Source organism: Nicotiana tabacum, chromosome 11 (assembly GCF_000715075.1).
Source record: "Nicotiana tabacum cultivar K326 chromosome 11, ASM71507v2, whole genome shotgun sequence".
Classification (NCBI taxonomy): Eukaryota; Viridiplantae; Streptophyta; class Magnoliopsida; order Solanales; family Solanaceae; genus Nicotiana; species Nicotiana tabacum.
Genome location: NC_134090.1, coordinates 114394972 through 114413421, shown reverse-complemented (window position 1 = coordinate 114413421; position 18450 = coordinate 114394972). Strand labels below are relative to the sequence as shown.

General features: G+C 38.9%; 1 protein-coding gene and 1 pseudogene across 1 annotated transcript; one reads left to right on the top strand and one right to left on the bottom strand.

Annotated features, from left to right (window-relative positions):
- The window catches only part of LOC107805184 (putative caffeoyl-CoA O-methyltransferase At4g26220), a 37809-nt pseudogene extending 26757 nt beyond the window's left edge, over positions 1-11052 (top strand).
- A 2261-nt stretch (positions 11053-13313) lies between these two features.
- On the bottom strand, positions 13314-14099 carry LOC107805185 (uncharacterized). Its single transcript, XM_016629178.2, has 2 exons — positions 13789-14099; positions 13314-13695 (listed from the first exon to the last, which is right to left on the bottom strand). Exons 1-2 carry the CDS (start codon positions 14097-14099, stop codon positions 13314-13316), a joined length of 693 nt encoding a protein of 230 aa, XP_016484664.2.
- Between the last annotated feature and the right edge of the window lie 4351 nt (positions 14100-18450).

The following is an 18450-nucleotide window of genomic DNA, read 5'->3' as shown; positions in this document are numbered from 1 at the left end:
GACCCTCCTGGATAATGGGGAGTAGTTTAAATATTCTCTTAGATAGCAAGATTTAGCAGAAGTCACACCTATAGAAGATATAACTTAGATTTAAAATTGTCGTTTAGTTAAGAGTTGTCAGGACCCCCCTGCATAATGGGACCTAGCATTCAAATTCTTAGTAATATTTGGTAATATGATTTAGTTTAACACTCACATATGTTCCTAGTTACCAAACTGGGGCAAGAAAATTTTCTTTGTTTTTGTCTATTTTGTTGAAATCAGGTACCCGCTTAGAGAACAGGGAGAAGACTTTCAAGCGCAACAGTTAGGAGACCGCCTGGAGAACAAGGGAGTACAACTTAAGTTTTAGCTTTCAAATTCTTTGTTTTGTCTATGTTGAAGTCAGGAGCCCACCTGGAAAGCAGGGAATATATTTCAAGTTGAAGTTAGGAGCCCGCCTGGAGAGTAGAGAATACTTTCAAATGTTGAAGTCAGGAGCCCGCCTGGAAAGTAGGGAATGCATTTCAAGCCAGCAGTCAGGAGCCCACCTGGAAAGCATGGAATACTTTCAAGTTTAGTAGTCAGGAGCCCGCCTGGAGAGCAGGGAATACTTTCAAGCGTAGCAATCAGGAGCCCGCCTGGAGAACAAGGGAGTACAATTTAAATTTTAGCTGTCGAATTCTTTGTTGAAGTCAGGAGCCCGCCTGGAAAGCAGGGAATACTTTCAAATTAGTAGTCAGGAGCCCGCCTGGAGAGCAGGGAATACATTTCAAGTTGAAGTCAGGAGCCCGCCTGGAGAGCAGAGAATAGTTTCAAGCGTAGCAATCAGGAGCCCGCCTGGAGAACAAGGGAGTAAAATTTAAATTTTAGCTGTCAAATTCTTTGTTGAAGTCAGGAGCCTGCCTGGAAAGCAGGGAGTACTTTCAAGTAAGCAGTCAGGAGCCCGCTTGGAGAGCAGGGAATACATTTCAAGTTGAAGTCAGGAGCCCGCCTGGAGAGCAGGGAATACTTTCAAGCGTAGCAATCAGGAGCCCGCCTGGATAGCATGGGAATACATCCACGTTTTGAAGTAAGGAACCCGCCTGGATAGCATGGGAATACATAGCAAGTTCAGCAATCAGGCATCCGCCTGGAGAAAGGGAAGCATCTCAGTTTACAATTCAAGACGACAACAAAGGAATTTTACCGAGAGAATACAAGGCAACAAGAGACACAAGATCAAGTTTGAAGATTTGGATAAGATTTTGTAAAGCATAGATCATAGTCTAGTCTAGCTTCTTTTATTTTTGACACGGTGTAATAAGGGGTTCAGTGAGCAGCAGCAGCAATGAAATCACAGCTCCATGGTAGTCCCAGCTACTAGACATTCCCGAACTACACTGACCTGATTCCCTTTTAGCCAAGGATATGCAGGCAACCTCGGAAGCAGGGTGCGGTCAAATCTTTCAAAAATGCTTCCCACGGAGTATTCAAACGGGCAAAAATCACTCGTATCCGCTCACTTATATTTGCACGAAAATTCTTCGTGTTTCCGGGCAAAGAGGGGCAGCTGTGAGCAAGTTATTTTTTCCCTATATGAATTACTCTAACAAATTCAAAACAAAATAATTTCTTTCAGTGTTTGATATTTTGTTGGATTTCGTGGCATTTTCTGTTAATTATTTGCATTTGTCTATGCACGTTTATTTTATTTAATTCATGAAAAATACAAAATATGTTACATCTGAATTTAGGATTTAATTATATATTTTTAGATTAATTAGTAAATTAGTTTGTTTATAAAAAATGAAAATCACAAAAAATAGTTCATTTTGCATTTTTACTTTTTAATTTTGAATTTATAATTTTGCTTTAAATTTAGGATTTAATTAATTATTGTAAATACCATGGTGAGTGATTAATCTAATTGGGTAGGTTAATTTAGTTTAAAAAATTATTATTAATTAATTTAGGTTTTATCTTAATTTTTGAAAAAGAAAATAATTTTGAAATTGAAAAAAGGGAAAAAGAAAGAAATTAAAGAAGGTCTAAATCTGGGCTAAACCCCATTTAATTGTCCCTAGCCCAAACAAAATTACCCAATACTCGACAAAATCCTTTGTCTTACCCGGTCCAAGTAGTCCATCACCCAAGCCATCGAAACGAAGTCGTAAGGGAGTGGAACGACATCGTTTCAAGTTCAGTTTTGCCTTAACAAATCCTGTCCCTTCATCTTGCTTCATCCGATGGTCCATATCATATATCTCAATCCCATAAGAGTGTATGAAACTTCAGAAGACACTCAGTTCATCCAAATACTCATGTACTTCGTCTCCTCCATGACAAAACCCTAATTCCCCATTGTTACCGGCGATACAGCTCCAAATCGCCAACAAATCTCGACCACATAATCCCCACAGTCCCTTAAACACTAAACTACAACCACTTTTCCCCAAATCCTCTCCAGTGGTCTTTAATTCCAGATCGTAAAAAACGGAACCCTGATTCTTCTCTTACCTCTATTCCGGCATGCAAGGTCGATGTTATTCACCAAGCATCGAGATCGTTTCAACACAAAATGAGTGTTAGATGGTTGTTCTCATGAGAACAACCCGACTAACACTCGTTTTTGATCCAAATCAAACTGGCCGGAGTTTATCAAAGGCGTAGGGTGAGGTATTTCTTCTTCCGGTTTCTCTCCCCTCACTTATCTCTGTGTTTCTTCTTTATTTCCTACATCCTCTTCCCTTCTGTTAGTTTTCTCTGATATTAGCATCTTCTTTGTTTCCTTTCCATCTATTTTCCTTGATTTGTCGATTCTGTTATTGGTTCTCAATTTCTAGTTACAAGCAATTTTAGTTTTGTTTTCCATAAAAAGGAGATAAGAGTCATTGGGTTTCTATTTGGTTCCGGGCGCCGATTATTGATTTTAGTCATGGCTTAGCTCAAAAGTCAAGCCCAATCTATTGGTTTGTGTTTGATAAATTGATAACAAGTTCACAAAGATTGTTTTAAAATGCCCACAGCCTTGTTTCCTTTTCATTCGATTTGGGCTTGACTGTATTGGGCTGTTTAAGCCAGGCCTCGCTTGGCATCTAGATTTACCAGGTCACCTTGACTCACATCTGTTTTGGTTCTGCCAGTAGTTTAAAGGGTAAATAACAGGGGTCTTAAAGGGTAATGTAGGGAAATTAGTATAGGGAATCTCATTGTAATTGAAAAGGAAGCTTCTAGGAAGTTGGGGAGGGGGCTGTTTTGAAACTCTGATATTTGAACTAAGGGTAGTTAAGAAAAAACAAAAATTGGCTAAAGATCTCTAAGCTAAAATAAAAATGTTAAGAGGTGCAAGGGGCAAAATCTGAGATTTGTATTTGTTGCCCTAACACCCCTCTATAAAAGGATCATTTGCTGAAATTTTAAAGGAGGAGATTTTTAAAAAAAAAAAACCCAGATACAGTTAGAAATACTGAAAAATTACTTTTCCATCGAGATCTTCCACAATTCTTGAACTTTATCTTAGTTTCTGAAGTATATTCTGATTCATCTGGGTTTGAAAGTGGTTTGAATTAGGGGCTGTTGCGTGTTTCTGCTGCTATTGGTCTATTACTGCTGTTTCCTCTTAGTTGCAAGCTAACTGTTGGTCTATTTTGCTGTTATTCAGGTACACATTTATACATTCCACCTAATGTAAAGCTTGATTTGGAATCGAACTGGAAATCTGGAGCTCTGAGTTGTATTCACAGTTAGCTGTGTTCATATTTTTGTTTACTTGTCTACTTTTTTATTTGGAAAATTTCGCTTATTGCCTTTCAAACTATGAATATGTGATCAGAGACTGAGCTTCTGGATATCATATGACCTGGTAGTTTAGTTTGATGTCTATCTTAGTCTAATTCTTCAAATGTAGTCATTTGCATTACTTCGTTTTAAGGTCAGGATTTAGACTTGTTTAAGTGCAGTCAATTCGATTTTTTTAGACTTTAAATGTGTACTAAGTAAGGTTTTTAAGGCTACTATAGTATGGATTTGAATCTTGTATGCAAGTCGAATTGATGGTTCAATGCCATAGCTTTTGAGTATGATTTGTCCGATAAGCCTCGATGTTAGGAAATATCTGCTTTCCTATAGCAGGGGTCTAAGTTTGCTTCGTTATTTTTCTTTAGATCTAGTTTAAATTGGTTTCATGTTTAGCTTAGTTTTTTTTCTTCTCTTTCAGAATCAGAGTGTTGTATTATAATCTTCTATTGCATTGTCTTTTAAAATTCAAGTGAGGCATTTTTGTTCAATTATACCTTGGTTTATATGCATACTAGTCAGTCATGTGCTGGCCAGGGCCAGTAGGCCCAGCTGACTTTTGGGCCTGGTCTTGGAGGCCCCTTTGGAAATGAGGAGTGGTCTCGCTGTTCTCGTTTGTCCTAGGCCTCCTCGTCTAAAAGTTTTATTGTTGTTGACGTTAACTAATGAGGATGGTCCAGCTTCTGAACATCTAACGCCCCTTCTCCTCTCCCTAATAGTTGCATACCTCGGCCTTAAATCGTGTTAGTTCAATTGTTTGTGGTAGTTAATCTGAGGCAAGCCATAATTAGACACTTAGTAACAAATGGCTCTTGTGTTAATTTCATAATATAGAGGTAAAATAACAAATGTTCGTAGAGAAACCTTTAGGACCGTTTAAAATACCATCGTGATTGTGGACACGTTCGCGTGACACGGTTACGATTTTTTTAAAAATAAATTGGAGTATACGTTCGCGTAACTTCGGCTAAACTTTCTTAATAATACAAAGTGTTATTAATTATGGACACGTTCGCGTGACATGATTTTTGACGCGCCAAAAGGAAAAGAGTATACATACGCGTAAGTCAATTCTTTAACTTCGAATAATCAAGTGATTTAAAGGCGGTAAAGGGTAAACGCACATAGGATCTAAAATCAGTAATTTTAATAAGCCAAGTATGATCAGAGTGGCCGTGCTAGAACCACAGAACTCGGGAATGCCTAACACCTTCTCCCGGGTTAACAGAATTCCTTACTCGGATTTCTGGTTTGCAGACTGTAATACAGAGTCAGTCTTTTCCTCGACTCGGGAATTGAACCGGTGACTTGGGACACCATAAATATCCCAAGTGGCGACTCTGATTTTTTTAATAAATAAACAATCCCGTTTCGATTGTCCTTTAATTGGAAAAACTCCCTTATATATATACCCTTTACGGGGTATAGTAAAAAAGGAGGTGTGACAACCACCAATAGGGAGTCACATTTGGCTTCGATGACTTCTGCCCCCAAGATCTTAGCTAGCTCGAGACCTGCAATCATAGCCTCATACCCGGCCTCATTGTTAGTTAACCTAGAAGTTTTGATAGATTGTCTGATAGTATTTCGTGTTGGTAGCTTCAAAACAATGCCGAGCTCGGACCCTTTAACATTCGAGGCACCGTTTGTGAAAAAGGTCCATACCTCCGATGATGTAACCGATCCTAGCATAAGTTCTTTTTCTACTTCGGGTACGAGGGTCAGCGTAAAATCGGCCACGAAGTCAGCCAAGATTTTGGACTTGATAGCCTTTTGGGGTTGATATTCGATATCGTACCCGCCAAGTTTGACTGCCCACTTGGCCAATCGGCTTGATAATTCGGGCTTATGCAAAATATTTCGGAGAGTATAAATGGTTAATACACATATGGGATGATATTGAAAATATGGCTTTAACTTTCTAGATGCACTTATTAATACAAGTTCTAATTTTTCTAAGTGAGGGTATCTAGTTTCAGCATCTCCCAGAGTTCGGCTTACATAATAAACAGGGAATTGCATACCTTGATCTTCTCGAACTAGTACTCCACTTACCACTATCTCGGATACTGCCAAATATAAGTAAAGCTTTTCATCTACCTTCGGGGTGTGAAGCAAAGGTGGGCTCGATAAGTATCGCTTTAATTCTTTTAAGGCTTGCTAGCATTCTGGGGTCCATGCGAAATTCTTTTTCTTTTTGAGTAAGGAAAAGAACCTATGACTTCGATCTGATGACCTCGAAAATAATCGACCCAAGGCGTCTATTCGTCCTGTTAGCCTTTGCACGGCTTTCACACTATCCACGATGGTGCTATCTTCGATGGCCTTGATCTTATCAGTATTGATCTCGATTCTCCGATTAGATACCATAAAGCCGAGGAACTTGCCTGAGCCGACTCCGAAGGCACATTTTTTCGGGTTGAGCTTCATGTTGTATTTCCTCAAGATTTTGAATGTTTCCTACAAATGAGTTAAATGGTCCTCTACGGGCAGGGACTTAACCAACATATTGTCAATGTAAACTTCCATCGATTTACCTATTTGTTCCTCGAACATCTTGTTAACTAGGCGTTGATATGTGGATCTAGCATTTTTTAGCCCGAAGGGCATTACATTGTAACATGTTCCAAACTTAGTGATAAACGAGGTCTTCTCCTGGTCCTCTAGGTTCATCTGAATTTGATTATACCCGGAGTAGGCGTCCAGAAAGGTTAGGATCTCGCTGCCGGCCATAACATCTATCATGCGATCGATGTTAGGCAATGGAAAAGAGTCTTTAGGGCATGCCTTGTTTAAATCTTTATAATCTACGCACATTCTAAGTTTGTTTCCATTTTTAGGAACTACGACCACATTGGCTAACCACTCGGGGTATTTTACTTCCCAAATAGACCCTATTTTAAGAAGTTTGGTTACCTCATCCTTTATGAATGCATGCTTCACCTCGGACTAGGACCTTCTCTTTTGCTTCACCAGTTTGAACCTGGGGTCGATGCTTAGTCTCTATGTTGTTATTTTCGGTGTGATCCCTCTCATATCTAAATGGGACCAAGCAAAACAATACATATTATTGATAAGAAATTGAATGAGTTTTTTCTTGAGTTCGAGGGTTAACCCCGTTCCCAGGTATACCTTTTTCTCGGGCATGTACTCGATCAGTATGACCTGTTCCAGTTCCTCGACCATTGAATTGGTTGCATCTAACTCTTCGGGAACAACAAAGGTTCGAGGAGTAAGGAAATCCTCCTCTTCTTTTTCTTCGATTACCTATTCTTTCGATTCGGTCGAGGCTGGGGTCGGTGATTGCTATTTGGCCGTCTTCTTATCTTTGGTGCTCGATTTCTCCGAGGCTGAAAGCACTGGTGCCGGAGTCACCTCCTCGACGGTAAACATCTCTTTTGCAGCATGTTGTTCTCCATGAACCGTTTTCACTCCATCCACTGTTGGAAATTTCATCATTTGATGAAGGGTCGAAGGTACGACCCTCATGTTGGGAATCCATGGCCTCCCGAGTAAGGCATTGTATCTCATGTCACCTTCGATGACATGGAATTTCATATCTTGAATGGTTCCGGCCACGTTCACTGGTAGGATTACCTCCCCTTCGTTGTTTCGCTTACCACGTTGAAACCATTTAGGACTCGGGATGTTGGTAAAATTTGGTCTTGTAGGCCGAGCTGTTCTACGACCCTTGATCTAATTATGTTTACTAAGCTACCTGGATCCACTAGAACACGTTTAACTTGAAATTTGTTTAACAAAATAGAAATTACCAGGGCGTCATTATGCGGCTGAGATATGCCTTCCGCTTCTTCGTCATTGAATGATAGGACGCCTTCTGACATGTAGCTCCGAGTTTGATTTTATCTGGTGATCGACCCATTGGTGAGTTTGAATATGGGCCCTTGCGGAAAATCAAAGCCGCCAACAATCATATGGATTTCATGTTGTAGTTCTCCCTGCTCATTCTTTCTATTTGCATCTCTTTCCCTGAAGTTGTTCTTAGCTCGATCACCGAGAAACTCCCGAAGATCCCCCTCGTTGAATAGTCGAGCAACTTACTCCTTCATCTGCCTGTAGTCTTCAGTCTTATGGAGATGTGTGCCATGATACTTACACATCAAGTTTAGATTCCTTTGAGAAGGATAGGTTTGTATGGGCCTAGGCCACCTGGTGTCTTTGATTCTTCCAATAGCTGATACGATCCCTGATGCGTATACATTGAAATTATACTCCGACAATCAAGGTGCTTCCGCGGGGTCGGTATGTTTATCAAATCCATTCTTACTCATTAGTCCCTAAGAGTTTTGACCTCAGTTATTTCTTCGATCGTTCCGAGGAGCGTTACGCCCCGAACTGCTATTTCTACAATTGACATACGGCTGATACCATTCCTTGTTTGATCTTGATTCCCTGTCTGTGTCCCTCGGGGCTTAGCTACTAATCTATTAGGATGAACTGAACTCGAGGGGGCTCCCAACTAGTCATCCTCGACCCTGATCTTTGATTGTTAATGATTATGTACGTCCGACCACATCACAGCTGGATACTCGATCAGGTTTTGCTTCAATTGTCGAGACGCGATCGAACTCTGCTCGTTCAAACCCTACATAAAAGCTTGCACTGCCCAATCATCTAAGACTGGTGGTAATTCCATTCACTCCATCTAAAACCAGGATACGAACTCTCTTAGCATCTCATCGTTCCTCTGCCTTATCTTAAAAACATCTGATTTCCTTGTCGCCGCCTTTATGGCCCCGGCGTGTGCTTTTACGAAGGCGGCTACTAACATAGAAAACGAATCGATAGAGTTTGGGGGCAAGTTGTGATACCAAATCATGGCTCCCTTAGACAAGGTTTCTCCAAAAAAATTCAATAAAACTGATTCGATCTCATCATCATTCAAGTCATTTTCTTTAATCTCGCAAGTATACGAGGTAATATATTCGTTAGGATCGGTTGTTTCGTTGTATTTATGTATATCGGGCATACGAAACTTCTTGGGGATGGGTATCAGAGCCTCGCTTGGGGGAAATGGCTTTTGTATGAATTTTTTGGCATCCAATCCTTTTAAGATCGGGGTTGCCCCAGGTATTTGATCAACGCGGTAGTTATAAGTCTAAACCTTTTTTTCATTATCCTCAATCTTCTTTTCCACGGACTCGATCCTCTTGGTGAGTTCCTCGAGCATCCTCATAATTGTGGGGTCAGTTCCCGAGCTGTTACCGTTTGATCTCTCTGGCATCGGCTCAGTACGTCGAGTGTTTTCTAGCTCGACTATACTTGGAGTTTTGTTCTGACTTTGAAGTTGAGCGATGACAATCTGTTGAGCTTGCAGCATCTCGAATATTACATGGAGGCTGATTCCACCATCTCCTACACCCCGTGTTATTTGGCCACTAGATATTACTTCCATGTGTACACTTGCTTCGGGTCTGCGCCTAGATCCACATTCAAAGCAATGTGTGAACTAGCATCCATTGGTTCCACATTTGGCACTTCCCCAAGGTTTATCGGTGGCGCATCGACCCCTGGAGAAATTATGTTGTCATTTTCTCCGAGGAACCCAAGACCATCGTCATCGTGTACGGGCGCATTCTGTGAGTTTGACATGTTTTATCCTGAAATCAAGGAATCTTTGGCAAGAACAAGTGTGAAAAAACGTCTGTTAAAATAAACACTCTTATCTTTAGCCCCACGGTGGGCGCCAAACTGTTTACCTCGAAAATACGAGTAACAATTAAATTTGATTTGTGGTTTTAAAGATATGTGCTTTAGTTCAATACTAATTAATAATCCAGAAGTATAGCATGTAAATGAAAGAAATGAGTAAATCAAACCAGTGTTGCTAGGCAGCATCGACCTCGAGCCAAAGTGACCTCGAGATGGATCAAGAACAATAAAACAAGAATAGTAAAGCTAAAGGATAGTTCTGATGAACAATGAGCGAAAAAGTAAGAGAGTATATTCTTTGCCAATGATCGATGATGTTTATAAATGATTGAGGTCCCCTTTATATAATAGGTGAACCCTAAATAAGGTACATTTCTATTTACAATAAGGAATCTTATCGAGACAACTATATAACCGCCTAGTACGGATTTGTACTAATTTGTACAAATCAATTCCGGAATTTACGCCATGACCTTGGGGACGTGGCGGGAATCTTGTCCTTCTGTAACAAACTCATAACGGCACTGTCTCGGAGTCGGTCGTACTTGGCTCCGATGTTCCTCAAGCACTTAGGTCTTCGAGCCTCTTATTCTGCCTTCGAACCCGAGCTTGGTCTATATCGAACTTTTGTCCTCGATGCGACCTCTCGAGCCTACAAAATTGGAGGCATATGATAAGCTCAAGAAAAATCTTCTATCCCTAGAGAATAAAAACAAAAATAGATCTTCTATATATTATTGTTTCCCATAAGGGCTTTACTTCCTTATAAACTTGCCCTTTGATTGAGTAATTAAGATCTTCCAAGATTCTCTAAAAATATACACAGCCAGTTTGATGTTGTGTATATTCCCATTGCGACGATTTGGTATATTGAAAAACGATCCCAACTAGCATGAAAGTGAATCTTACAATCACTAGGATTTGATGCTGGATACAGTATAAGAATCAACTTGTAGTAACCAGGGTCTCAGACTCACCAGACCTCATCCAAGTTACATGTTTGTTAGTCATCAAAAATCAATTCCAGCACATGAAAAATAATATAAGTACATAAATAGAAAGTTACATGTTTGTTAGTCATCAAAAATCAATTCCAGCACATGAAAAATAATATAAGTACATAAATAGAATCATGTTAACTTTTTTCTTTTGTTATATAATGGTCGTATACGATCCCCTTATGTGCACCTTTACTAATATTCTATCGGATACATGTTACCGTACCGGATAGGTCTGTTGACTAAGACTTAGGGAAATAAAAAGAAATTACCTAACATTTTTTGGATTATGTTGAAATTTATGTAAACTTATAATCTGTTATCTATTTTGTTTCAGCATAACAATCTAGGAAGTTTTGACTTTGCTTTTGTTGACACGGACAAAGTTAACTATCAAAAGTACCATGAGAAACTATTGCAGCTGGTGAAGGCTGGCGGTATAATAGTGTATGATAACACACTTTGGTTTGGAACAGTTGCTATGCCAGAAGAGTCTGTTGAGGAAGCTTGAAAACCAAACAGGCATTACGTTATTGAATTTAACAAGTTTCTAGCGGCTGATACTCGCATTCAAATTTCTCAAGTCCCGTTAGGTGATGGAATCACCATTTGCAGGCAACTGTGAAGTTTCTATACTTCATATGAATATTTTGTTGAACGATGAAACAAAACAGTGTATTATGTACGTAGATCCAGAGAGACTCTCATTTCTTCTTTGCTTCTTTGTCGAGTGTCCTAAGTCTGAAGTTAAAAGGTGCTACTATAATAAGAATTGATGAACAATCCTTTCTTTATTAGTTGTTGTTGCACTAATTATTAAAAAGTTCCCTTCCACTTAGAGTTTGTTTGGAAAGCCATGTATAATTACATGGCTGTGTAATTATAAGAATAGTAATTATATAATATAATAGTTACAATGGCTTGTTTGTTGTCATAATTATAACAGGTTAAATTAATGTAAATATTATTTATGCAAATAATTTTATTGTCGGGTGTGTTATTATATATATATATATATATATATATATATATGTCGCGATCCAAAATTCACTAGTCGTGATAACACCTAACCCCGTTGCCAGTTAAGCCAAACATAGAATAATGTAACTCAAGTGAAAGATCATTAATAACAAGGAATAAAAATAACTGAATTCTATAAAACATCCCAAGGATTGATAGTACTAATCATGAACCACTAAGATTCAGAGTTGCAAAACTGGTACAAAAATAAATACAACATCTGTTTGACGATACCTAAACAGAAGTATAATCCTAAACAACCAAGAACAAGTAGTAGCTTATATGCCAAATGCAGGTACATCTTCAATGCAAGGCATCATCCTCCACAGCTACTCAGCTCCCAGATCCGCACGCAAGGTGCATAAGTATAATATGTGTACAATCGATCCCATGAACTCAGTAAGTATCTTGACTAACCACGGTGAAATAGTACGACAATTTAAGTCAAAAGATACTCACTTATTATTTATCTATGTGGATAAGAAGCAGGAAAACAAGGCAAGGGATATGATGAGTAATAGCAAGAGCATCAACTGGAGAACTAAGGAGCAAATTAACAGACATAGCAAATATGACATAACCTTATGAACCATTTCTACGGAGGAAACAAAAATCATGAAGCACGTGAAAGGGTCATAACTAAACATCACTAACAAATACCGTTTTAGCGTGCAACCCGTTTCCAATATTAATAAATACTGTTGCGGCATACAATCCGATCCCAACATTAATAAATACTGTTGCAGTGTGAAAATTGATTCCAATATCAATATATGTCTATCATCGCAGTGTGCAACCCGGTCCATATATCAATGTATATATCGTTGTGGCGTGCAACCCGATTCATATATATAAATATAAATATTATTGTTCTCGCAAGCCGACTATATAAATCATATATATATATATATATATATATATATATATATATATATATATCAGTTCATATGAAATTATTTAACAACAACCAAGCACGAAAAAATTCATAACGTAACACCAAGAAAACTAACACACAGAATTCAACTAGGAAATACAAACTCTAACAAAGTAAGATGGACAACCCAGTACCCAAGATCTAGTCTCCCATATATAATGACAAGCCTTCCACAAAGCATAAACACACAACTAATCTAATAGTCACCCAATTCGACTAAGCATAGAAGAATAGGACATGAAATAAGTAAAGGAGTATGACAAGTAAAAATAGTTATCAATTAGAGGCATTTAATAAATGAGATCATGTAGTAAGTGAAAGCATGTAGCAAGCAAGGGCATATAGTCAGTGAAGGCATGTAGTAAGTCAAGGCATGTGGTTAGTAAAGTTATGTGATATGTAAAGTCTAGTAACATGTAAAGGCAAGTAAAAATACGTAACAAGTAAATGCATGAAGTAGGTAAGTCCATATAACAGTAATAAATCAAGTATAAAGCATAGATATAACTGTAATAAACATGGTAGGGACATACATCTATAGTAACAGGACAAAGAGGAAACATAGAGGTAAACTAAGTAAGGAAACATAGATATGAAAGTAACAGAGAACATACAACAATAACAAACCCAGAGCATTCCCATAAGTGGGGTCTGGGGAGGGTAGTTTGTAGGCAGACCTTACCCCTACCTTTAAAATGCACGGAGGCTATTTCCGGTTGACCCTCGGCTAAGGAAAGATAAAGGGAAGGGCCAATGATATGAAAACCAATCGGAAAACAGGTGGAAACACACAACTATCACTAACTAGTACAGTTATAATCGAAGCGAAGGCAACTACAAGTAATAACAGAAGTCCAAAAGGCGAAAATACATAAGAACACTAAGTGGTGAACTAAAGCTACTGTAACAAAACAAAGACAAAGCTCGACTACCTAATCCTCTAACCCAATTCTCAACCTCCACACCTTCCTATCCATGGTCATGTCCTCAGTAAGCTGGAGCAACACTATATCTTTCCTAATCACCTCTCCCCAATACTTCTTCGGCCTGCCTCTACCCCTCCATTGGCCCTCCAAGACCAACCTCTCACGCCTTCTCTCTAGTTCATCTGTGCCTCTCCTCTTCACATGTCCGAACCATCTTAGTCTTGCGTCCCACATCTTGTCCTCCACAGAAGCCACAACCACCTTGTCCCGGATAACTTTATTTCTAACCATGTCTAGCCTAGTATTCCCACACATCCATCTTTGCATTCTCATCTCAGCAACCTTCATCTTCTGGATATAAGAGTTCTTGGCTGGCCAGCACTCCACCCTATACAACATAGTGAGTCTGACCACCGCTTTATAGAACTTCCCTTTAAGTCTTGGTGGCACATTCTTATCACATAAGACACCAGAAGTAAACCTCCATTTCATCCATCCCGCCCCAATGCGATGTGTGACAACCTCATAAATCTCCCTATTCCCTTGAATAACGAAACCAATATACTTGAAACTCTCTCTCTTAGGGATGACTTGTGAATCTAGCCTCACGTCTTCGTCCACCACCAGAGTCGTACCACTGAACTTGCATTCCAAGTACTCCATTTGGGTCCTACTCAACTTGAAATCTTTAGACTCTAGGGTCTGCCTCCAAACCTTTAACCTCCTCTTAACACCGCCGCATATCTCACAAATCATCACAATGTCGTCTATAATTAACATGCACCACGTCATTTCCCCCTGAATATGGCACGTCGGTGCATTGATTTCCAGGGCAAATAGGAAAGGGCTATTACATGTATGTGTCTAAGGAACGAGTAAGCATAACGTAAGGTCCAACTTCCATCCTCTTCGCACAGAAATAGCCCACGTGCCAATCTTATTTCAAACCGCACAGAAATACCCACCGTGCGAACATGATATCAATCGTGTGGAAATACCTATCGTGCAAAACATTCCCCTAAGGCCCCAATAATAGTCTCTTTATGAATAAAGAACCTCAAGTAACATGAAATGACATGTACAAATGTGTGTTTATAATATATGAATTTCTATGGCCAAGTTAAGTATGCCGATAATCTCAAATGCTAGATGATCTTGAAACTCACATTCTATAAGCCCAACATGATACTTGCGAGATTACACTCATGATAGCCTTTTGAATCACCCAATTTGGCCTTAAAATGAGGGAGATATGATATTTTGAATTTTTAAATGAAGTCTGAAAATTTCAGGGACATAACTGGTATTTTTGTAATTATTTACACTAAAAAATCAGCAAATAAAGAAAACTTGTTTTAGCGCCCAAAACTCATTCGGAACCTTCTGGATACAAACCACGTATGCATTTTAATCGTAAAAACGCTACGAACCTGCTTGCGCACTCAAAATACCAAATAGAGATCGTCTTGACTCGATATTGACTATGGTCAAACTCCAAATCCTTAACTTAACTAGTCTCTCAACCAGTGATCTTAAACACACCTAAGCCCCTAGGGACCCCATCAAATCATACTAATAAGTAAAAATACAATATCCAAACTTTTCCAATGCCTCTAAACACCCACGGAAACCTCACAACAAAGAATCGAGGCTCAAACCGAATAGAATTTCTCTTAAGTTGTTAAATTTTGTTTCCTTCAAAAGAGTGTACGAATCACACTTACTGTCACGGCCCCAATTTGTAGGATATCGTCAGTGTATCTAGTCTCTACGACTATGTAAGCCTAACATTTGATAATAACTTGACCGAAATAATCAACAAAATAGTAAAACAAGTCTGATAAACTGATATAAACTCCTAAATAAGAATCTCAACAATACACTCCCCAAGACCGGTGGTACTAAGTCATAAGCTCTATAGAGTAAGCCAAAATGTCTACTACATCACTGTCTAAATGTCACGACCCCAAACTCTTTCTGTAGGATGTCGTGATTGCACCTAGTCTCTAAGACTAGGTAAGCCGATTACTATAACAATTAAGCTAATTTTTAACAATGATAATTTGAAATAGAGTTTAATATGAATACCGAAACAAGGGCAAAATGAGCCTACTACAATAATCATAATAACCTCCCAAGACTGGCAATAAAGGGTCACAAACTCTAGCTAAGTACATGGAAAGATCTCAAAGAACAAAATACAAGATTGTTAAAATAACAAGTTGACAGTACAGTGAAAGGAAAGAACTCCAAGGGACTACGACGGCCAAGCAGCTCTACCTTGAATCCTCACAACCAATATGCTAACTATGTCCGAGTCCGATATCTCCAATAGATGTCTCTGCACAAAAATATGGAGAAGTGTAGTATGAGTACACCACGGTTGGTACCCAGTAAGTATCAAGACTAACCTCGGTGGAGTAGTGACAATGTACAAGCAAGACACTCACTAGACAAAATAACTTGTGAAGTATAGAAGTATAAAGCTAATAATGGAAAGAAGAAATCAGTAAATGGAAACAAGAATCAACAAGTGATATAAACACTAAAGCAATAAGAACATCGTGAAGTACCGTTGAAACCAAATAAGGAACATAAAGGACAAAAAATTAATCAAGCCATTCTAACAAAAGTTTCATAACGAAATCACTCTGTAATAACTCATCTCATAGTCACAAGTCAGGGGTATCAAACCACCATCCTATGCTCATGACACCTTGTGCCGACATTTCAAATCACGACCGCACGGATAACTCACTTGCCAATATCTCAATCCGCCCGGCATAATCACATGTTCACATTCACAATCCGCCCGACATGGTCACAGGTTTATAATCACAATCCGCCGGGCGTGGTCACAGGCTCACAAATCACAATCCGCCCGGTATTGTCACAGGCTCAATATCAACGTGAAAACAAATAATACAAGAACACATGGGCATAATCAATAAATGTCAAGTTTCCTACTCCTGAGCTAGTATAGGTGGCATGCTATAGTGTATGCTTGTGCGAGTGTACTACTGTAGCCCAAGTTAACAAGTAATATCAAGACATCGAGTAGCTCATCGAAGCAACACAACAAATCACATAAGGTGTATCACATACACAAGGAAAAACACACCATCACATGAATATCACCAACAAAATGTCCCCAAGCCATATCACATCATCCCTGACATTGCCACCCTTATCTCTCCGATAGCTACTCATATCACTCCGTCCTGACATTAGTCATTAGCCACCATATCACTCTGATAGCCACCCGTATCACTCCGAATAATAGCCATCCTTATCTCTCTGCCTGCACAATAAAACAATAGCCACCTGCATCACTCTGTACATTCAACAACAGTGAGATGCCATCCTTATGCCCAGCATAACAGCAACGGTGAAATGTCTCCTTTATACTGTGCATAACAACAACCAAACCACACAACCATTCACATGTCCTAACATCACAACAACACGACATATCAACTCGTATCACAAGTGCCCATAGGTCACAACCTTTCCAAAGATCCAACAATATCAATATTTCTACAACAAATAGCCCACGACTCAACACAATGTGCATAGAATCTTAATAACAACAAAATAAACGGGAAAGTAACTCAACAAGTAACAATACCCCCTTTAAACATAACTTCAATTAAAATAGATTAATGACTTTCGATAACCTGAATTTCAATTAATTGTTTAAGGATAAACTCAATAGTGAAAGTATTTCTATGAAATGACAAATTTCGGATTCTAGTGTATGAATAGGCTAACATGAAAGAGATGGAAAGAACTAGTACTACGTCTAAATGCATGAGAACAACCCGACAACAAAAAGATATCATGTAACAACAATTTCAACTAAGAGTAACTCCACAAGAAAAAGAAATCACATAAGGATAAAAGTGATAACAACTTCAAATAAAGCATGTGATAGTAGACATGAGGAATAAGAGATATAACATGACAATTCCAAATAAGTACATGAAAGAAGCCTAAGTCTAAACCGGTCAATTTCCACATATAAGCCCGAGTACTACTCGGCACCTTGCATACACGGCCTTCACATGACAAAAATAGCACAAACGACTCAAATCTTAAGGGGTAGTTTCCCCACACAAAGTTAGGCAAGATACTTACCTCAAAAAAGCTAAACTAATACTCTAAAATGACCTTCTTATGTGAAACAACCTCCGGATGGCTCAAATCTAGATAAAATAACTTACTATCATAAATAAAACCCATAGGAGATAATTTCGGATAATAAAGCTTCCATCTTTAATGAAAACTAAAATATCAACCCCAAGCCCACCTCGGAACCCGACAAAATTCACAAAATCCGAACATCCATTCCGATACGAGTCCAATAATACCAAAATTATCCAATTCCGATTTCAAGTAGGCCTACAAATCCTTATTTTACATTTTTTGAAAGTTCATGCCAAAAATTCTCATTTTCTCCCACTCAAATCACTAATTTAATGTTAAAAACAAAAGTCGGAATCATGAAATATAATCAAATCCGGATAAAGAAAACTTACCCCAATCTAGCACATGAAAATCCCCTCCAAAATCCCTCAAATCCGAGCTCTCTAACTTAAAAAGTGATAAAATATTAAAAGCCCTCGGAATAGAGTTCTTATATTCTGCCCATGTATTTCTCTTACGCAATCGTGGAACTTGTTTCGCGATCACGATGCACAAAAAAATACAAGATGCCAAAAATCCCTTCGCGAATACATAATCACTATCGCGAACGCGACTCACACATCTGCATTACACTTCGCGAACGCGGTTTAACCCACGCGAACGCAGACCACAGCGAGCTGGACCTTCGCGATTGCGTGCACATAGTTGCGACCGCACTGAACAAAAATGTTGGGCTCCCAGAATCACTTCACGAAGAAATGGTGGACCTGCTTGAGGCCTCTAATCACACCAGAATCCAGCAACTCTAAAGCATGAAGAAATGGCCCGTAGCCCATCCGAAATAGACCCGAGGCTCCGGAAACCCATCCAATCATACCAACTAGCTCCAAAACATAACGTGGACCTGCTCGAGGCCTCTAATCACATCAAACAACATCAAATCTATCAATCTCACCTCAAATCAAACTTAATGAACTTATGAACTTTCAATTTCTAC